At 48.6% G+C, this 22,078-nt stretch overlaps 3 protein-coding genes across 3 annotated transcripts; 1 reads left to right on the top strand and 2 right to left on the bottom strand.

The window, feature by feature from the left end:
* The first annotated feature begins 5,266 nt into the window (after positions 1-5,266).
* On the top strand, positions 5,267-11,488 carry Foxo4 (forkhead box O4). The gene is made up of 3 exons (XM_038316387.1): positions 5,267-6,143; positions 9,705-10,761; positions 11,094-11,488. Exons 1-3 carry the CDS (start codon positions 5,691-5,693, stop codon positions 11,099-11,101), a joined length of 1,518 nt encoding a protein of 505 aa, XP_038172315.1. The 5' UTR covers positions 5,267-5,690; the 3' UTR covers positions 11,102-11,488.
* A 1,473-nt stretch (positions 11,489-12,961) lies between these two features.
* Positions 12,962-16,137, bottom strand: CXHXorf65 (chromosome X CXorf65 homolog). Its single transcript, XM_038316741.1, has 6 exons — positions 15,769-16,137; positions 15,565-15,651; positions 15,224-15,358; positions 13,869-13,937; positions 13,246-13,409; positions 12,962-13,092 (listed from the first exon to the last, which is right to left on the bottom strand). The coding sequence occupies exons 1-6, from the start codon at positions 15,791-15,793 to the stop codon at positions 13,000-13,002; spliced, it is 573 nt and encodes a 190-aa protein (XP_038172669.1). The 5' UTR covers positions 15,794-16,137; the 3' UTR covers positions 12,962-12,999.
* Positions 16,138-16,317: 180 nt separating this feature from the next.
* Positions 16,318-20,128, bottom strand: Il2rg (interleukin 2 receptor subunit gamma). Its single transcript, XM_038316740.1, has 8 exons — positions 19,996-20,128; positions 19,649-19,787; positions 19,249-19,430; positions 18,904-19,043; positions 18,090-18,252; positions 17,544-17,640; positions 17,285-17,354; positions 16,318-16,950 (listed from the first exon to the last, which is right to left on the bottom strand). The coding sequence occupies exons 1-8, from the start codon at positions 20,108-20,110 to the stop codon at positions 16,765-16,767; spliced, it is 1,092 nt and encodes a 363-aa protein (XP_038172668.1). The 5' UTR covers positions 20,111-20,128; the 3' UTR covers positions 16,318-16,764.
* Between the last annotated feature and the right edge of the window lie 1,950 nt (positions 20,129-22,078).

Genomic DNA, 22,078 nt, shown 5'->3' on the forward strand with positions numbered 1-22,078 from the left:
AGTTTAGCAGCAGGCTTGGGGGTGGCGCTGGAGAAGAGTGGGCAGTTGCAGCAGTGATAGCAGTGATAGAGGCAAAAACAGCCAAACCCCCATGGCCTTCAAGGGAAAGAAAGAAAATGTAACAAATGGTATCCATTTGAGAGCATGGACTGTGGGAGAAAAGCCTTTGACTCCCAAGTCCTGCTGTGTCTAGTTCATCACTCAAACAGCCTCCTGTTGGTCCACTTTCCTCCTCTACATCTCTTCTATTCTCCACTGCCTCCTTGCTGACTCTACTTGACTACTTTTGTGGTGGTTTTTTGTTGCATTTGATTAGATGGATTTTGCTTGCTTGGTTGGTTGGTTTGGTTCGGTTTGGTTCTGTGTTTGAGGCAGAGTCCCCCTGTGTATCCCTGGTGGGTCTGGAGCTAGCTAGCTAGATCAGCTTAGCCTTGAACTTGCAGTGAGTGATCTTTTTTGCTTCTGCCTCATAAGCACTGAGGTTGCAGACATATCAGCTTGACTAACATTATTCTAACACTCCCACAGCAATGAGTTGTTACCCTGACCTTCATAGCTTCAAAGTCATGTTTTCTTTTTCTTTATTGGTTCCACCAATCCTTTTGCTCACTCTCCTCAAACATCTGGTTCTGCAGCTTATCATTCACACACACACACACACACACACACACACACACACACACACATGCGTGTGTATCTCCAGGGTTATGCCATGCACAATGGTGCATGACTTTAATCCAAGAACTTGGGAGCTAGAGGCAGGTAGATCTCTCTTTATATAGACAGATCTCTTTAAGTTCCAGACCAGCCAGGGCTACACTGTGATACCCTTCCTCAAAAATAAAGATATGCTTTTATCTTGTGACAGCTTAACAAATTTTTGTTGATTGATGGAAGAGTTCGAAGTCTGATGAGGGAGAGAATAATACTCCCATGAGATAAAAAGTCATGCAACCACAAGCACAAAATTCAAAAATATAAACCAAGTTCATAGAAGTTCAGGAGGTACAAAGTAAATAGGTGATTTGTCAGGTCGGGCTAGTTAAGAAAAGCTTCTATGAGCACTCAAGTCTTGACATTTGAGTTGGAGATTTAAGGGGGTAATGGGCATGAGTTAGTAGAGAGGTGGACCTTTTCAAAGAAATAGACCAAGGAGACAATGCAAGACATAACTCAAGCCAGGACAGATTCTTGCCCCACCCTACCATTTTTCCATCTCAGCAACTCTACATGATCTGACACCACACCTGCTTCAGTTAGAGGAGCACTTCCTGTAACGTAATGCCCACTAGACTCTTGGCCATCAAATTTGACATTCACAAAGTACTTATTAAAGACTCTAGGTGGGGCTGTAGGAGGAAGAAGCATATGCAGAAGATGTTTACAGTCATTGTGAGCAAGTATTTCCCATCTCCCTGTTCTAGATCTCATGTAGGAGCATATGGCCTGTATGCAACGAAGGTTGTGCACAGGTAGGAAACAAATCAATGTTGGAGAAGAACAAAAGAATATGGAGGGGCTAGGAGATAGTTCAGTGCTCGCTGTACATGCCTGAGGACCTTAGTTCAAATACTCTACATCCAGGTAAAAACCGGACTTAAGATATGCATGGATACCCCCAGCTTTGTGAAGAAGGCAGACAGGAGAGTCTTGCTTGCTGGCCAGTCAGTCTAGCTAAATCAGTTAGCTCTGGTTTAAAAAAATAAGGCGGAGAGCGAGTGATCGAGGACACCTGACATCAACCTCCGGCCTCCACCCACATATATGCACAAATGTGCATGCACGCACACACGGATATATGCACATTATTTTATAAGAATATGGCAAATCAGCCGGGCGGTGGTGGCGCACGCCTTTAATCCCAGCACTCGGGAGGCAGAGGCAGGCGGATCTCTGTGAGTTCGAGACCAGCCTGGTCTACAAGAGCTAGTTCCAGGACAGGCTCCAAAGCCACAGAGAAACCCTGTCTCGAAAAAACCAAAAAAAAAAAAAAAAAGAATATGGCAAATCCAGCCCCTCCAAATGCTTCTTCCTCTTGCAGTCCCTCCTAGTCTTTGATAAGTGCTTCATGACTATCAAATTTGACAGTCAAGAGTCTAGTGGACAAAAACAAGATGGTTTCTCATAGCACGAGCAGGCTGATACTACCACATTGAAGGTCCAGCGTGTTAAGACTGCTGAAATACCATGGTTGTGTCAACATTTTTCCTCACAGGAGGAGAATCTTTTTTTTTCTTTTGAGACAGGGTTTTTCTGTGTAACAGCCTTGGTTGCCCTGGAACTCACTCTGTAGACCAGGCTGGCCTCGAACTCACAGAAATCCACCTGCCTCTGCATCCCGAGTGCTAGGATTAAAGGTGTCCACCACCTGGCACAGGAGGCAGAGAATCTGAACCTAACAGAAAATCAACTGGGTAGGTAAGACGCCTCAGTGAGTAAAGGCACTTGGCCCCAAGCACCTCGCAACCTGAGACTGATCACAGGAACTCACATGGTGAAAGTAGAGACACCACAACACCACACACACACACACACACACATACATACATACACGTTTAAAAAAAAACTTCATTGATGAATGCCTCTGATCCCATCACTGGGTGCTGCAGCCAGCACAGCCTGGATGTCTAGACTGGCGGGGTGTGTGTGTGTGTGTGTGTGTGTGTGTGTGTGTGTGTGTGTAATACCTCTACTGCTTCTGTGGAAACCCACTGGCCAGAAAGAACACAAATATTCTTGTCAATTACAAACACAAGGAAGTTCCGCTGTTGGTCAGGGAAAGTGAGGGCAGCTGGATCACAACAACTGGGGAGGCTGAAGCAGATGGATCTCTGAGTTGGAGGCCAGCTTGATACACAGAGAGAGTTCCAGGACAGCAAAGGCTATACACAGAAAAACCCTGGCTCAAAAAAAGCCAAAAGAAAAAAAAAACTATTTTTTAGTTATCTGTATTAAGTGCTAGGGGAAAGTCCTATTATACTAGGACTTGAAAGGTAGAAGCAGGATGATCAGCAGTTCAAGGCCAGCCTGGCTTTGTTACTTGGGATTCTGTTTCCAAAAAGCAAATGAGTAAGGAGAGGGAGAAAAGTATATACAGCAACAATTCAAACAGTAAACAAGTTACAGTCTCTCTAGCCTTGCTATCTAGCAGAAAAATTGCAATATGACCAGGCAAAGAAAAGAGTATTTATTTAAAAGTTGTTAAATATCTAAGTGTAATACTTTTCGTTTATTCATTTGGCAAACATTAACTGTGACCCAGAACTGAGATCACAGACACAGACTCCTGCCCCCAAGGCCTCACTGTTTACTGTCAGAAACAGACCAGCTGAGATGCCCTGCAGCTATAGAACAGAAGCTTGCCAGAGGTGCTTTAAAAATGCACGTAGGGAACAACAAGCTGTGCTGGAGAAAAACCTCAAACAATGGATGGGATTTTTCCCAAGATGGAGACTTGAGGGAGGGATAAGGGCCATCAATTTCCTTGACTTGATTGCTGAGATCACCAGCATTTTCATCTATAAAATGTATATAACAGCAGTATCTACCTCGGCAGGGTTATGTGAGGTGTAAGGGAGCTAACATTTGTGTGGTGGTTTGAATATGGATGCCCCCACAGGCTCATGGGAACTGCTCTATTTGAAACTATTTGATCAGAATTAGAAGGTGTGGCACTGTTGAAGGAAGTGTGTCACTGAAAATGCCACTTTGAGCCCAAGCTGTGCCTACTGTCACACTTTCTCTCTCTAGATCAACAGACTAGGATGTAGCTTTCAGTTACTGTCCCAGAGCCGCATGGGCCACCATGCTCCCTGCCATGATAATAATGGACTCCTCTGAAACTGGAAGCCACCTCCCAATTTTCATAACAGTTGCCTTGGTCATGGTGTCTCTTCACAGCGATAGAACAGTAGCTAAGACAATTGGTAAAGTAATTAGAACAGTGACTGGCACAAGTTTTATTTCGAATTACCAGGTGTTTCTTAGAAACAAGCTGTAGCAGGGGTAGTGGCAGTGTTAGGCTAGTGGAGGTGATGAATGAACAGAACTCCAGTTGGGATGATAAAGCCATTTAAACGCAGAGATTGTTGGTGTTGGTTGCTTGGGGGTTTGGTTTGTTTCCAGGGCTCAAGTTATCCTGGAACTCACTATGTAGACCAGGTTGGCCTCTAACTCAGGGACATCTGTCCGTCTCTGCCCCCTGAGTGCTGCAATTAAAGGCAAGCACCATTGTGCCAAAGCCCTTAAACGCAGTTATAATGCCTCCATTTGGAATTTGGAAGTAGCAAGTTACGGAACTGAAAAGGTGACCAGCAAGTGTGATTTGGAAGGCTGTGCGCACCCAGGACAGCTGCTAACCAAGGTTAAAGAGTAGCTAGAGGATAGGGGAGTGGGTGCAGGAAGAGATTTCTGAAAGAGTTCAGTTGGGGATCTGTTGAATGCGAAGCTGTTGGAGATCGGGAAAAGGAGACTATCAATATCTTAGAGGAGGCCAGCAGAGCCGAGGGAGGAAACTGGCTAGAGATGCGTCTGTGAACTGCACACGGAGGAGGATGGATGGGGTAGGGGGGGACCACCACCATCAGTTAACACCATTTGTTATGCTATACAAGTTCCCCACTCACCTCCCCAGCGTGAATGTATCTTATTTTCTAAACAGTTCCCTACTTGTTGATACTCTTTCGGCTTTTTATAGGGACAATACTTTTCATTTTGCTTTCTGAAGACGGGAAAGTCTAGCGCCTCTCCAAACAGTCACTTGGGCGATCCTGAAACTCGAAGGAAAGGGTGGTAAGGGAAGGAATGAGGAAAATGATTTTTAAGAAAAGAAAGAGAGTCCGGGACGACCTCTAATCATTAAAGTTCCACCTCCCCATATCCTGCCACGCGCCGCGGTCCTGCTGCCGATATCGGACTCTTGGTCGCAAAGTAAGACGGGAGATGTAGTCCTCGAGCCCGACCTGGGTGGCACGACTGAGGAACTCGGTTTCCCAAGTGGCTCTCGAGGCGCGTGCGCAGATGGCTGCCCCGGCGAGTGGTAAACAGAGACGTCAGGCGGGGGCTGCTGCTTGGAGCAAAACAAAAGGGAAACCCGGGGGGCGGGGGGTGGGGGGGTCCGATAGGGGGTTCTGTACGGGAAAAAGGGAGGCTGGGGCCGCGGGAACCTTGACCCTATCAAGAGTGACCTGGAGGGAAGAGGAGGGGGGAGGGCGAGCCAGGGGAGGGACAAGTGACGCTAGGGAGCGGGGGCGTGGGGGAGGGCAGCGATCCGGGTGGAGGAAATTTGGGAGGAGTGTCCGGGGGGCAGCAACTTGAAAGGGGGAGGGAACTGCGCTGAGACGTTCGGTGATGGGAGCGCAATGTATGAGGGGATACGGTGCCTCAGGTTTAAAAGAGCAGGAAGCTGAGTGAGAGGGTGCAGAAAGTGCCTTCGCTAGGCGGAGGTTACAGGTGGTGCCTCAGAGTAGCGCTCTGAGGCTGCAGCCTGTAGTCGGGAAGGAGTTCGGAGAACTGAGTAGAACGGACAGTTTGGGGGTTAGAATCCTGAGACAAGGGAGAAGTTCTTGACTTTCTTAGAACTGGCAGGAATGTGCCTCCTGGCCCTCGTTGCTTCCCCGCTGAGGGGAGGCATGGTGAGGGACTGTGGCAGGCTCCACTGAACGCTGAGCTGCAGAGGTTCAACTCTACGTATGGATCCTGAGAATAAGAAGTCAGCCACAGAGGCTGCCGCGATCATAGACCTCGATCCCGACTTCGAACCCCAGAGCCGTCCGCGGTCCTGCACCTGGCCCCTTCCTAGACCAGAGCTGGCTACGGAGCCACCAGAACCGTCCGAGGTGGAGCCCAGTCTGGGACAGAAGGTACACTCGGAGGGACCCTCCGAACCGACCCTGTTGCCCTCACGGCTCCCAGAGCCGGCAGGGGGCCCCCAGCCGGGAATCCTGGGGGCTGTAACAGGTCCTCGGAAGGGAGGCTCCCGCCGGAATGCCTGGGGAAATCAGTCATATGCAGAACTCATCAGCCAGGCCATTGAAAGCGCCCCGGAGAAGCGGCTGACACTTGCCCAGATCTACGAATGGATGGTCCGTACGGTGCCCTACTTCAAGGACAAGGGTGACAGCAACAGCTCGGCAGGATGGAAAGTAAGTATGACCCTTACCTTCACGCCATCCACCCTTGGACCCCTCTGGGTACTCTCACTCCGGGGCCCCAGTTACCGCCTCTCCACTCCGTTGGGAAGCCCAAAGATCCACCTTCAATCATCAGTTAGACAAACATTTACTTAGTACATAGTATATGCCACACTCTGAGCTTGAAGCGGGAGGATCAGCGATGAATAAGACACTGTCCCTGCTCTGAGGAAAATCGAATTCTCTACTCGCTCCTCAGCACTTTGGCTTGAGCTGCTCCAAACATCTATTCCCACAGAGAAGTCTTTATCCTATGTACAGCAGGAACTGTGTGGATTCTCCACCCGCACCTAGCCTTCCCTCCTCCCTCACTTCCCACCCAACACCTTTTGGCCCATTCCTGCGGGATTACTCGGATTCCCTGCTCGCCTTCCAATACCTCCGTGAACAGGAACTGTTAGAGGATTGCTCTGCCCAAGAGGGAGTGGGCGGTGAAGGTGGAAAGAAGGGGTTGGTATCCACGAGGAAAGGCAGCTGATACTGTGCACTAAGAAAAAAGATTGTGAGCTGCTATCTGCCTCAGTTTACCTTCTACTGTCGAAAAGTCTTCCTCGTAAGGAACTATCCAAACTGTCGGGGAAAGTCTTTGTTGTTGAGGAATGCTACTCGTGAGAAAGGAGGTCTCCTATAACTCTGATTTTAGAGCCTAGGTTGGAAGTTCTCGTGGTCTTTCTTGAAGAAACGGGGAAGGTCGCAGATGATAACTGGAATTTGCCAGAGAAATGAGGCTCTAATGAAGGAATCGGAGCGTTCAACCCATAGTAGTGCCGTGTACCTCTGTAGGTGGTTAGGGTTAGCGTACCAAGTACAGGGACAGAATGAACGGAGGAGCTCTCCGTAGATGTTAGAGCGAGGGAACAGATCTGCAGTATGCGTAGGGGCCAGACAGAACAGAAGATGGGACAGCTGACTGAGACCCTTGGCACTATTTCTGGGTAGACTGCCATGCCACAATCTCAGGCTCACAAAGAGCTCCCCTCCTTGGACCCAGCCTGCGCAGCTGTTTTTCTTTTCTCTTAAGTTGACTTTCCAGGGTAGAATGACCAGGAGTTGCTTGTTATACTGTGGGAGTAATCCCTCCTTATGATTTATGCTTAACACAGCCTTTATAGTTTATGAAATTTTTTTCTTTTGGTTCTGGGAACTGAACCCAGGGCAGTGCGGTTGCCACTAAGCTGAATCTATAACCTGTGAAACAACCCGTGAAATAATTTTAGATTTTTTTTTCATTTTGTTAGTCTCGGTGGCAGCTTAAGAATCAACATTTTGCGTATGAGGAAATTCAGGCACTGGAAGTTAGGTACTACTTTCATTGCCAGACCTAGTCAGACGGGGTCTAGAGCTTCCAAAAGCCCCCCAGCAGGAAGCTTCACACTTCCCTGGTGTTGTGCCAAGGTCACTCCCACCCCACCAGGGGGCGGCACTCACTTGAACAAGAACGCTTAAGTTGGTGGCTTAGTGAGCAGTTTATCAGCCCCCCCCCCCCGCCCGCCCGCCCCCGCCCCCACCCCCACCCCCACCCCCGCAATACACCTCAAACAGTTCTAGGCACCTGGGAACTGACCTCTCTTTCCTGCTTGTCCCAAGGTCTGACAGAGAGGTGATGTGGATGGAAAGGTAGCTCAGTAGTTAATCCTTGCACAGCATGTGTGAGTCTCTGAGCTTGAGCCCCAGCACCACCATACATGCACGCGCGCGCGCGCACACACACACACACACACACACACACACACACACACTTCAATAGAACCAGAATTAGAGAAAAAAAAGGGAAAAAATCACAGCGCTAGAAGACACAATGGTGCTCAGTTACTAAGAGTCGATGTGGATGGATGGGCTCAGGGAGGCAAGAAGTCTTACCCTAAAGGACTCTTGGCACAAGAAGCTGCTCAAGCCACACTCTTCAAGACAAGCGTTACCATTCAGAGAGAAATGGTTTCTCTCTGTCTAGAGCCTCAGTTTCTTTTATTTATTTATTTGTTGGTTTTTCGAGACAGGGTTTCTCTGTAGCTTTGGAGCCTGTCCTGGAACTAGCTCTTGTAGACCAGGCTGGCCTCGAACTCACAAAGATCTACCTCTGGGATTCTTCATGGTTCTTATCATGCAGCTTCCTCCTGAACTTATTTCTAAAGTAAAGAGCTTCATGTGGTGGGGGGGGGGGGTCAAAAGACCTTTAAGGTGGAGGGATTATGCTCAAATTCTTAGATGATTCCCAGGGGGGAAAACACTGGGAAGGAGCTAGAGAAGTGATGGGAGGTGGGGCAGACAGCATATACCAACCAGTAAAAACAAGCAGCACCAGAGGCTCAAGAAGTATCAATCTCCATCTTGTACTGTGGACTACTAGAGGGAAAGGTATATTTATCTAAATGTCACCAGCGAAGAAGAGTAAATAATAGGTAGGTTCCAATACCCAAGACACCCGGGAACTGACAGAGCCTCAAGGAAAATCTCACTATAGATATTTAGGGGCTATCTACCAGTTAGACAAGTATTGATTATTGTGTACTTGATACGCTGTGGCCTTGGCACTCTGAGGGGGCACTGTTGGGAACAGTGGGACTAGGGGGGCACTATTGGGGACAGTGGAACTGGAGGGCATTGTCTGTGCCTTTGGTATTTACAGTTGACAAGACTAATTACATGAACCCATAAACCATGTCATATAGATTGGGGAAAACTGGAAAACAGATGAAAAAATACTAGACAAGAAATTTGAGTATGGAGAATAAGCAAACACTTTTATTAAAAGGCATAGGATTTAAGCTTGGCCTCCAGTAGATTTTGAGAGGGAAAGAGAGACAGAGAAATTACACCTCATGAGTATTGAGTGTGTCCCAAATGGATGAAATAAGACTGGGATTTTTTTCTTCTGATGTTTTGAGAAAGGGCCTCACTCTATAACTCTTGGTTGTCCTGGAACTTGGATCTGTAGACCAGGCTGGCCTTGAGCTCACAGAGATCCCCTCTCTGCCTCTCAAGTTCTAGAATTAAAGGCCTAGCTTGGGATCCAGTCTTAGAGAGTTATCTGGCTGACCTAAAAGTTCTAGAGAAGAAAGTACCAGCTGTACTGAACTTCCAGGCCTCTAGCTTATTCAGAGACCTGGCCAAGGACAAGTCATACCCAGGCTGGTATGGCCACCATCCTGTATCCTCCACCATTTTGTATCCTCTACCCAATCCTGCACATCAGGAAAAGAATGGTACTATGGAATGCTTTTTCCCCATCTATTTTTTCTGAGGTCGAGTACCCCCCCCCCACACACACACACCCAGAGATTTGAAAGGAGCTAGCTATTCTAGGGTAGATAGCTGCTCTCCCTGGAGAGTAGGTTACTTTGTCTCCCTCTGAGAAGTCTAGGGGAGACACTGAGCTTGGGAACTGTATTTCTTCCCTGATTGGACTTTTGAGTCTTCTGCTGCTGTGTTCCAGCCTCCCCTTAGATTAGACTGCTGGCTCCCAACCTCCCCTACACGTCTCATGCCCCTTTTGTGCACCTCTGTCCCATCCAGAACTCCATCCGTCACAACCTGTCCTTGCACAGCAAGTTCATCAAGGTTCACAACGAGGCCACTGGCAAGAGCTCCTGGTGGATGCTGAACCCCGAGGGCGGCAAGGGTGGCAAGGCGCCCCGCCGCAGGGCTGCCTCCATGGATAGCAGCAGCAAGCTGCTCCGGGGTCGCAGCAAAGGCCCCAAGAAGAAGCCATCGGTCCTGCCAGCTCCACCTGAAGGTGCCACTCCAAGGAGCCCTCTAGGCCCCTTTGCCAAGTGGTCAAGCAGCCCTTGTTCTCGAAACCGTGAAGAAGCTGATGTGTGGACCACTTTCCGTCCACGAAGCAGTTCAAATGCTAGCACTGTCAGCACCCGACTGTCCCCAATGGGGCCAGAGTCTGAGGTACTAGCAGGAGAGGAAATGCCAGCCTCAGCCAGCAGCTACTCGGGGGGTGTTCCTCCCCCCCTCAGTGAAGATCTAGAGCTGCTGGATGGGCTCAATCTTGCGTCTCCCCATTCCCTGCTGTCTAGGAGCAGTCTGCCTGGCTTCTCTTTGCAACATCCTGGGCTTGCAGGCCCCTTACATAGCTATGGTGCCTCCCTCTTTGGCCCAATAGATGGGTCTTTGTCAGCAGGAGAAGGGTGCTTTTCAAGCTCCCAGTCTCTAGAGGCTTTACTCACCTCTGATACACCACCACCTCCTGCTGATGTTCTCATGACCCAGGTAGATCCTATTCTGTCTCAGGCTCCTACACTTCTGCTACTGGGAGGAATGCCTTCCTCTAGCAAGCTGGCTACTGGAGTTAGCCTATGTCCTAAGCCGCTAGAGGGTCCAGGTCCCAGCAACCTGGTTCCCAACCTTTCTGTGATGGCACCACCTCCAGTCATGGCAGGTGCTCCCATCCATAAGGCCCTGGGGACCCCTGTGCTCTCATCTCCTACTGAAGCTACCAGCCATGACAGAATGCCTCAGGATCTAGATCTTGATATGTATATGGAGAACCTGGAATGCGACATGGATAACATCATTAGTGACCTCATGGATGGCGAGGGACTGGACTTCAACTTTGAGCCAGGTATAGCAGCCCCCGATCACTACAGCATCTCTGTTCTTGAATGCTCAGCTAATTCTATGATCTGAGCCAGCATCTCTGTTCTTGAATGCTCAGCTAATTCTATGATCTGAGCCAGAGGGAGCATTAGAGCTGATAACAGGAGTTCCTGGAGAGTTGGAGGGAGGATGTCATATTAGCATAGCATCACTTCTAAGTGGGACTTCCTGGCTCCTCATCACAGAAGGGGGGAGCTGTGTGGAGGGAGGGGAGGAAGTGTCTGCTTGGTTTAAGTCTGGATGGTGCCCTCAAATGAATCTTTTATCTTGTCCTCCATTTCTTTTTTTTTCCAACAGATCCCTGAGTCACAACCAGAAGCTTTGTCCCCTGCTTCAGAGGTGGAGCCCGGCCTGTCCTTCTTATCCACTTTTTCCCCTTGAGCCCTCACCTAGAATTTGGAACCCTGCTTTCAAGCTAGGGTTAGGCGGTCACACACACAGGAGTGTTGAGGAAATCATAAGGCTAAAGCTATGGCATGTAGGGATTGTGGAGGAGGGCGATGGGAGGAGGAAGGGACAAGGGCTTAGTCTCACTGTGCCAATTAGGGGGCAATTATGGCCCTTTTTGTTCCCACCTCCTAGGCCTTGTAGCAGGGGCCACAATGCTGTTAGAAATGTGAAGTCACCAGTGGCCTTATTACCCTGCCTTTGCGAGCAGGATTATTATTATTATTTTTTTTTTTTGTAGAGAGTCTTACTAGAGCTGGGCCAGGCCAGGTTGGGCCTGGATTTTTATGCAGTGGGGTGGGGGGGTGGGAGGTTAGGGGACCTAGAAGGGCCAAGTTTTGAGCACTGGAGTGGCTCACCAGGCCAAATCACTTTTGGAAGGATACAGATAACAGACAGGCTTTTTATAAACTTTTAAAGAAATATAAACATAAGTATAGAGATTTTTAACAGTGGTGAGGTGCTAGTAATGGGGAGAATGCTTTTTTTTCTTTCTGAAGGCTTTGGCATAGTGACATGATGCAAACACTACATATTCTAGGAGGGAGACACAGGAAGCTGGGGAGAGGTGGGTAGCAAAGGCGACTGGAGGGAAACCCAGGTCTAGAAAAAGTTCCATGCATATTTAGGTTAGAGTTTAAGGAAAGAAACCTAAGGCAAGCCCCTGCATTCTCTCTACTTGTGCCTAGAAGAAGGTGCTGTTGTGGGGCGGGCACACTCTTGTTTGACTACCAGAGAGCATCCAAGGCCTGAAATTGGCTTAGGACCTGGGAGGGGCGTGAAAGAAGGAAGGATTTAGGGTAGTAAAGTTAGGTACAGAGACCTCCCTGTTCAAGGCTTGGGACAGCTGTCCCTGCCCTTCTTCCCAGTCATGGACTGCCAGGGTTATGTGGAAGACTGTGTGGTGGCAGGCTGGGTTGTGGAGAGGAAAAGGGAAGGGGGAGCTTGGGGAGTTTGGCTGAGGGTCTGGGAAATGAGCAGGGATGGGGGGGAATGTGGATCAGGTTTACTAGCACCTGCCAGAGAGGCCATCTGGGGCTCCTCCACCCCAGCCCCCAAGCAGCTCCTCCCCCCAGCGCCCTTTGCATTGTCCCCTCCCCCACCCTGCTGTGGGTTCCCATCATTTCCTGTGTCAGCGCCTGGCCTACCCAGATTGTATCATGTGCTAGGTTGGAGTGGGGAAGTGTGTCAAATCAATAAATGAGTTCAATAAATGTCTATAATCAGATCTGGTTTCTGGTTTCTGCAGCCTTGCTGCCCCCCTCCAATATAGGAGAGGGAGGGAGGCGGAAAGGAAAGGCGAAGGGCAGTTAGTTGAAGGGCGGGTGGGAGGGACTGCCCACAGGCTGGGAGGTGGGGGAATTTCAGCCTGGGAGGTAATGGAGTGTGGTGGGGGAGGGACACCTAACCCCAGCAGGAGTGGGCGGCTGCATGATAGGCCTCCCCCGAGGGGAGGTAGTCTGGTTTGAGAAGACCCCACCCCCTTCTCTGGTCCTCAAAGGCTCATTGTACTAAAAGTCTAGTAACCAGACTTCACAGTCTTTCCTCACCCCCCCCCCCCCCCAAGTGTTCACTCCAGCCCTCTGTTGTTGTTGCTCGGGTCCACCTCAGCGTCCCTGGTGCCTGCAGCCTACTGAAGCCTTTGTGCAGATGTGGGGAGAAGGAGTCTTTCTAGAAAAAGAAGGCCTCGCATAAAATTCCAGTAATTTCATGCTCTCCCCTGGTAGTTGCTGCTCTCAGTTGGTCATTTATTGAGTTAACGATGTCTCTTGAGAAAGTCTGCTCTAGTCTTAGAGAATGGTCTGCGGGTGGAAGACGGCCCATCTTCATCTGATCGTCCAGATTTAGACTAGAAAAGAGAAATAAAGCTATTAATGTCGAGGCTCTGCAGGAAAGGTTTCTACTGTCTAGGGCCAAAAGAAGGAGAAGAGAGGTTGGAGTCAGGTGATGAACATAGATGAGATTTAGACAGGAAATTCTTAGGGGTCAGCAGGGCACAAACCTTCTGTTGACTGCTTTGACTGGAGCCCTGCTGGGTTCCACCCTTGGGGGATCTTGTTGAAAGATTTAGAGAGGATTCCATGGCTGCCAATCTCTTAGCCTCTAGAGTTCTAAGCATCTTTATTCGGCTCCTCTCCAGGAAGTCACATTGTGTGCGCAGGGACTCTAGAAAACAAGAAAAAGCATCACTTCTGAGGAAGAGATGTGGAACCCACCATGACCCTCCATCATTCCGTTGATTAGTCAGGGTAACTTGACCTACAGAGGAAGTGAGGAGAGGATGGTGTTTGGCTGGCTCCCACAGGTGGTTGGGAAATGGAAAAGACAATGACGTGGGGGAAGGAGTGGCGACATGTATAGTTAAAGCTAGACAACCCCCTAAAGAGTTGACCTAGACCCTTGTCCCCCTTTTTCTAAACTCCTATGATCCCACCTACCCCAGTGTGCTAGCCCCACCCCTACATTCATACCTTCCCTTCCCTGATAGACTTCTCCACATCCAGCCTAGGCTGCCTTTAACTCAAAATCCTCTGGAGCACCAGGGTTACCAGTGTTGGTACTATGCCCAGCACACAGCTACATACACAACTTCCTATGCCCTTCCTCCCCCATCACATGCCTTACCAACTAGTTCGGGTTCTGGATTCTTCAAGAGGGGCACAACAGCTTTGTAGGAATTCTCGATCCTGGTGCCTGTAAACATAGCATTGTGCTATTTCCAGTCCCTGATACATATCAAGTTTCTACCCTTTTTTTTTTGAGACAGGGCTTTTCTGTAGCTTTGGAGCCTGTCCTGGAACTTGTTCTGTGAAACAGACTGGCCTCAAACTCACAGATACTTGCCTGTCTATGTCTCCCTAGTGCTGGGATTAAAGGCATGCACCACCACTGCCCAGCAAGTCTCTGACTTTTTGAAGCCCATTATTTCAGGATTCTTCACTAAATATTTACTTGAGCTGTTGCACTTTTCCCTCCCATTTGGCATAGACCTACAAGAACCCTAGGATGAAGTAGGGTGACATGGTATATATATATGAGCCTAACCTACTGCCATCAAAGCAGTGTCCTTTCTTTGAGCTGATTAGACATGGTCAATTTGGATCTGGTTAAGGATACCCTATTTTATTTACTACTTTTTTGTGTGGGGGGGGGGTCTTGAGATAGGATTTCATATAGCCCAAGTCCACTTTGAACACCCAATGTTCCTGGCTCCAGCCTGTGGGTGTTTTCTGAGGCAGTGTCTTGTTATATGGCCCAAGCTGGCCTCCAACTCTCAATCCTCCTTACTTCAGTTTCTAAAGAATGTATTTATGTTGGGTGGTGGTGCACACCTTTGATCCTAGCACTTGGGTGGCAGGGGCAGGCAGGGAACTAGGGAACTCTGCAAGTTCCAGGACAGCCAGAGCTATTACAGAGAGAAACCATGTCTCAGAAAAAGAAAAAAGAGGGGCTGGAGAGATGGCTCAGAGGTTAAGAGCATTGCCTGCTCTTCCAAAGGTCCTGAGTTCAATTCCTAGCAACCACATGGTGGCTCACAACCATCTGTGATGAGGTCTGGTGCCCTCTTCTGGCCTGTAGGCATACACACAGACAGAATATTGTATACATAATAAATAAATATTTAAAAAAAGAAAAAAGAATGTATTTATTTTGAGGCAGGGTCTTATGAAACCCAGGCTGTCCTCACAATTGCTGTATGGTTAAAGATGACCTCAAACTTCTGATTCTCCTGTCCCCACTTCCCAAGTGCTAGGATTATAGGCATGCTCCACCACATAGAGCATATGCTGGGCATGGGACCCAGAACTTCGTGTGTGTGTGTGGTGTTTGGAATGAGATCGTGCTATGAAGCCCAGGCTGCCCTGAATTGAATTTACAATCCTTCTGCCTTAGTTCCCTGAGTGCTGGGATTGCAAGAGAAAGCTGCCTTATTTTAATCCCTTTTGAGGGACTCTATAGTGAATACCCCAAGCCTCTACCTGGTGCTCCACGCTCTACTTTACAAACGTAGTAGGTATTTCGTGCTGTAAGGAATTTGCTGGCGTAGTCCCCGGGTGTCTTTGTTAAGAAAAGTAACTTCATGGTCCCAGTTTCATCACACAAATCGATGGTGTCTAAAGGAAAGCCACGGGGTAATTGAGACAAGTAAGAAGAGAGAGCGCGGAGTAAAAAGGGCTAGTGACCCTCTATAGAATGGGTTTGAGTTGAGGAGGGCTCAGGGATGGTGAGGCTAGCCCTTGTTGCTGGGAGGAAAGTTTAGAGGCCAGAGTCAGCTTATCGCTTCTGACCTTCAGCCACTGCTCCTCCCCAAACCACTTACCTGTTTTACGCAACCCCAGTTTCTTTCTAGTGTAATGTAGCAACAGGAGAACAGAGCAATTGGTGTTGACCAGAAACTCCTGGTTATCTAGAAGAGATGGGACAGAGGTATGCAGGCCCTTCTCTGGTTATCCCCTCTGTGATCTCTGCCGTCCTCAACCCTCCCCAGGTCCATGTCCAGACTTGTTCTGTGCTTGTCCCTCACCTCCATGTTTGATGAAGATAAACATGCTATCAAGATCATCTCACTCTTCAAAGATCCACTGGTGAATCATGCAGAGGGCAGGTGTTCTAGTGGCCCCGGGCACCTGAGAGTGCCCATAGGGTTGGATGACCAAAGGGGCAGGTGTTTCTCATAAGGTGAAGAAGGCCCAGACCGGGCAGACAAGAGAGTGCTTTTGGCAGCTAGGGATGGTCAGCACCTGGAGGGAGGGGTGTGATCCGAGGCTGCAGCTGAAGGATTGTGAGGTCAGAAAGGGCACACAGAGTAGTGACCAAGGAGCGAAGACACTGGCTGGGATCTGTAAAAGAACTCGGAGGAACTGGAACAACACAGCAAATACAACTCTAAACTGGCCCCCAGAATAAGCCCAGAAATTTAGCAGAGAAAAGTAAGTTAGAACAGTCCTCCCTTTAGTTACTTTGTAGCGCTCTTGCTTCTGTAGCACCATTGTCTTTCCCCCTACCTTTATACCATTCCTCCCAACTCCATGTTTCCCCTGCTTCCCAACCCCACAACAGACAGTTTTGATTGTCATTGGTAGAAACTTTATTTCTTGTTGGTTCCCGAACAATTGAATGGTAGGTGGGAAAGGGGAGAAAGGATCCTATAAAGTACATGCAGATAACCGGAACACTCTAGAGGCTGAGGTGGGAGGGTTGCCTGAGTTATAGGCCAACCTAACCTACATAGTGAGTCCCCAGCCACCCAGGGCTACAGGGTAAGACTGTCTCCAAAAACAGGGGAAGGTGCCAGAAGGGGGTGGGGGTGGGGCTTGCGCAGGGAAAAGGGGCAAGGGGCATTTCTCAAGTAGGGCATATTGAATGGAGGAGCAGCTACATGGGGCATGAAATTGAAATTTAGCCACGGGGGGGGGGGGGGGTAGCAATTGGCATTGGATTCAGACTGGCAAGATGAGCAGGGGGAAGTTAGCATCACTTAGGGTGATAGGACCCTGAGGTTCCATCAAGGGATTGAGTCTTAGGTTTCAGGCTTCAGAGAATAACATGGGGGAGGCCAGTAGGGGCTATGCAGACTGCAAGGAGACCCTCCAGGCCCCTCTCCTAGGGCCCCTCCTTTGGGAGGAATCTCACTGACGAGGTAGAACCGTTCACTGTAGTCTGGCTGCAGACTCTCAGTCAGCCCTTTAGACACACCACTCCAGGCCTAAAGACAGATATCCCCAGGTCAGAGGTCAATTAGAGGCAGGAAGCAAAAGACCCATGCTTGGGGCCCAAGGAGCCCTCACAACTCTGCAACCATTGTGATTACAGAAAAGATACCCAGGCTCCAGGGCCCCTAATACCACAGCTGCCATCTGCATCACAAATCTCTTTTGCTCTGTCTCTCTGCCTAGCCCACCCTCCACTCCGTCAGCCACATCCTGATGATGCAGGCCCCCTCCTGCCTCCACTCTGCCCCCCTCACAGTCTGTCTCGCTAGCTGCTAGCTGGCAGTTGGCAGCTGATAGTCTGCAGTATGTGTATGGCGGTGTTCTCACCGAAAAGTTCCCGTTGTATTCAGTAACCAGATCCTCTAGATTCTTGATGGTGGGAATTCGAGGCATTGCCCTGAGCAGAAAGAGGGGGGAGCAGAAGCATTAAATTAAAGCTCCTTTATGACCCTGCATTCAACTGGTCAGCGTGGAACCTATAGCTTCCTCTCCACGCCTTCATCATAGCTCTTGATGCTCTCCCTCTGCTGGTCCTGAAATAACCCCGCCACCCCCACCTCATTTTCAGGGCTTCCTGAACTCTCACCGTTCCAGCCAACAATACACAAAGATCAGGGTAATAATCAATCCCATGGAGCCAACGGGGATGAGCACAGCTTCCAGTGCAAACATGGAAGGATTCTCTGTAGAAAAAAAAAGGAAAGGAAAATGAGCCTTGCATTTGTGGCACTCATAAGACATGGATGCCAGGCACCATGCCAAACACACTCCTTATGCTTACTTTCTCCACAGCTCCTGAAAGGGAGGAACAGTGTTTATCTACATTTTACAGATGAATAAACCAAATCAAAGAGGTCAGCCCTGATCCAGGGGCATCTCCACTATGCAGATTCTATGGAATGCTGTCCAGACCGCCTACACATTCCATATTCCCCTTGAGCACCCTTTGGCCTCCTTGGGGATCCACTCGCCTATTCTGGCTGCACCCCTGCTTCATAATGATTGAGTTTGAACAGTGGGTGGAGGTAGAGGCTTAGGAATAGAGAGATAAAGCAAACAATAGTGGTAATGTGTTACAAAGGTTGGGATACTGGGTTTATGATTTAGGGGTCATGTATTTGGGTCACTTTACCCTTTGCCGTTTGGCTTCCCCAGTGAATAGGTTGGCTCCATTTACTCCACTGCTGAGCACTTCCACAGAGTGGGTTAAAGCGGCTCCGAACCCGGAATGTGTACAGTTTCTGCCCATCCACACTAGGCAGGGAGAATCTAGGGTTCTGATCCACTATTTGTTCCTGGGGAGAAGAAGGGTGAGGGAAAGATGGTTGTCTATAAAGGAAGAGAGAATGGAAACATTCTTGCCTATACCTTAATGTCATCTTCTGATTCTTCCAATTTATCTTCGGGTTCTTCCGACTTCTGGTTCTTTCCAGTTCCAGGAAAACAAAACAAGAAACTGGTTCTGGTTCCTCCCAGGTCTACTTGGCTCCTTTCCTGACTACTCACAACGTGCTGGTCCCTTTTCTAACTTGGCTCAGAAGTGGGTCTCCCCTCCAGATCCACTCACTGCCTCCCTCATGTCTGCATCAGGAAGAGGGTGGGTGGGAGAGCCAGAGCCAAAGCTCACTGGCCATGATAGAAGAAATGAAGCCAGGCGGTGGTGGCACACGCCTTTGATCCCAGTACCCAGGAGGCAGAGGCAGATGGATCTCAGTGAGTTCGAGGCCAGCCTGGTCTACAAAGCAAGTTCCAGGACAGCCAGGACTATTACACAGAGAAAGTCTGTCTCGGAAAACCAAAGGCAAAAAGAGAAAGAAAGTATGGCTAGAGGAGCTGGGAGGCAGAGAACTGGAGCTTGGCATTAGGTCCTTCTATCTGGCTAGTTGAGTCCTTTCTCCTCTCTTGGTTGGCCTTAGCTACCGCATCCACACCCGCAAGTCTCTCACCGTCCAGCTTCGATCTCTGTCACTCCGGTACTGCACCAAGTGTTGCAAACAGTGTTCCATGTATGTGCTTTTCCAGCTCAGCTCTAGCTGGGATTCACTCAGGTTGTAAAGTGTTAGATTCTCTGGAGCCCATGGGATCACTGGAGATATGTGTGCGTGTGGTCATTGCCCTGGCCTAGACAAGTCATTATCTTGGAGGTAATTCTCCTTATCCCTCCCCCTCCCCAATCCCAAACCCCTATCTTCTCCCTTTTGCCCATGGCCAACAACGAGGAAGGAAAAAAATTTTTTAAAGTTCAGTGCCCTCAAACTCCCTGGCCTCTTGGTTACTTCTTTCCTGATTACCAAGATTCTGCAGGTTTAGCTTCTGTTCAGCCTGCCTCTGGGGTCTCCGGGGGTCCTGGAGCTGGACCACAAATGTCTGGTAGAGCTGGATCTCCTCTTTTTGTATCTGACAGCCGGAAGTAATCTCTTCTGAGAACAGATAGTGGCGACACTCCCGGAATTTATTATCAGATCTCTGGTACCTAGAGAACAGTTACAAGAAAGAACGATGATGGGGCAAACGTGGGCACTGCATACATCCATAGCCTAGCCTCATCTCGTGGGAACTGACAACTTAGCCCATGAGAAACCAGTATGGTGCCTAAGAAGCTGGCTACCCTCTTTTTGGATTCCCATGCAGTCTCTCTCAGCTAGTCCACCTTCTTTTCTTTCCTGTGCTACCCACTCTCCCTTCTCATACCTATAGTGCAGAGTCAGGTTGGTTGGCTGTGGCTCAGAACTGCTATTCCAAGTACAATTCATATACTCGACATTGAACACAAAGCATTGAACCTCTGGGAGGGGCCGAGTAGGAAGATTGATGTGTCCATGGAAGAAACCTAATTTGGGAACAAAATGAAGTGGAGTAGAAGAAAAGTCTTGATCAGAAGAAGCAGAGTGAGGCAGAGAGCCCTTCCCCAGGCCCTCCCCACTCTACTCTTTAGAGTCATTAGAATGGCCACTATCAGGCTCCTGATTTCTTCCATATAGTCCTTTCCCCATAGCCTTTCTCCTCTCTACAACCCCCTCTGGTCCTAGATTTCCTACCAGCTTTGGTGTCTTCATTTCCACTGGGCATGAGAACCTTGGAGCTCCACCCTTCCCCTAGCAGGAGCAGCTGAAGCAGTAAGAAGGATCTAGGTGGCAATAATGGTTTCAACATGGCGCTTGCTCCTCTTTCTCTCGGTGTAGTGGTGTAGTCTGTGTGGGAACTTTGAACTGGTTTCTGAAAACCCCGCCCCACCCATACATTTCCTTTTGTCGTAGCATCCGGTGGAAAGAACCTTAGAAACCACGTCTGTGTGTGTGTGTGGAGGGGGGGTTGGTAAATGAGTTCAGTGACTTAGGCTAAGTCCTCTGGGAGATTGGGTTCTGCTGTAAGGTGATGTTAGGGCAAGATTCATACTTGATCAACAACAGTGTCACAGAGTTAAGAATCTTCAGGCCACCTAGGTCAAAGAAGGAGCTGCTGAATTCTTACCCCACTACACTCCATCATTCCCAAGCATCTTCTACAGTAAGTTATCTTTTAGAGGGTCTGAACACCCCTCATTCTGTGTTATGATCCTTCCTTAACTAAGTCACCCTTAAACCTCTATCAAAGTTCTACAGTCTTGGGAGGATGGAAAATACTGGCTTGATTCATTTGGGCACATATATAGCTGTCTTTCCTCTGACCTAACCTGAACTAGAATAGCCATCCCTGGCTGCTGCCTGAGCTTGGTTCCTCTTGACACCGCTAGAGCTGGCTTCTCAAATGAAGGAACAACAGTACTAGCTTCAGGCTCCTTCATTCCCTGCACATCTGCTTCTCTTCCTGTCTTTCTTGTCCTGGTTAGAGGTATCATCACCTGCCAGACTTGAAACCTCAGGATCCTCTTCATATCCCTCTTCTCTCCCACGCTGAGAATCCAATCTGCCCTGGTTCTGTGGTATTTCTCCCAGCAGTTTCCTCTTTTCTGGTACCACAGCCACTGTGTTAAATCAACCTCTCATTACCTCTAAGTCATGATTATCCCCGTCCCCTTTCTAAAGGGCCTCTGCTCTCCAGTCCATTCTTCATTCTGTGGCTAGATTTACCTTCCCTCAAAGCACAGGGTTGATTAGAGAAGCCATTTACTGAAATTGTTTATCCAGCCAACATTTATTGAGTCTTTATTATGTGCTAGGTACAGTGTTTATGTTCTGAGAACATAAGACAAATAAGATGTCATCATTTTAGAAGCTCATAGATAAGTGGGGGAACATATAAATAATACAATATACTGTAATGAGTTCTACAGAATAGATGTGGAGATTCTCTGAAACACAGTTGTACAAAGGTTGGAACCAGCCAGCTGCTCTTTTCCTAAGCCTGATTTGCTACACCATTTTCTCTGGTAAAATTACACTCATTTTTCCAGATTCTGCTTTAAAAGCATCTCTTCAGTAAAGTGCCCTTGAACTACCCTCTTTCCATGTTGGTCAATTTAGTTACTTCTCTTTTTCTGGGAAAGGTGGGGTGGTGATGGTGAGACAGGGTCTCATGGACGCAAGCTGGCCCCAAACTTGGTATGCAGTGAGGCCAGCCTTGAACTCCTGATCCCTCTGTCACCCGTTCCTAAAGTGCCCGGAATTACAAGGAAGTGCCAGCATGCTTGGCTTGTGATCCTCACCTTAACCATACCTTCTAAAAACCCCCTTTGGTCAAAGAAAATTACCAATTTGGAGTGCACATGTCTTTTGGGAGGCCACCATTTGGCCTATTACAGAGGGGGTTATTCACCTTAAGTCTTCAGACACTATCCATAGCCTTTAGGATTAAGATTCCATTCATCTATACTAGCCACACTGCATACCTGTTTGCATACTCTTTGATTTAGCTACTGCCTAACATAGAGAAGGATCCCCTCTTAGAATGGCCAAAATCTACCACCAAACCTGAGTTGCCAGGGGAATCAATGGGAAGCAATAAGAACTCTCATTCAGTGCTGGTGGAAATGGAAGATTCTAGGTTAATTCCCCCTTCTTGATTTTGTTTTGTCTTTTTGAGACAAGGTTTCTCTATGTAGCCCTAGCTGTCCTGGAACTCGCTTTGTAGATCAGGGTTGCCTCCAACTCGGAGATCCACCTGCCTCTGCCTCCCAACTAA

This window comes from Arvicola amphibius, chromosome X (genome assembly GCF_903992535.2).
Source record: "Arvicola amphibius chromosome X, mArvAmp1.2, whole genome shotgun sequence".
NCBI classification, from domain to species: domain Eukaryota; kingdom Metazoa; phylum Chordata; class Mammalia; order Rodentia; family Cricetidae; genus Arvicola; species Arvicola amphibius.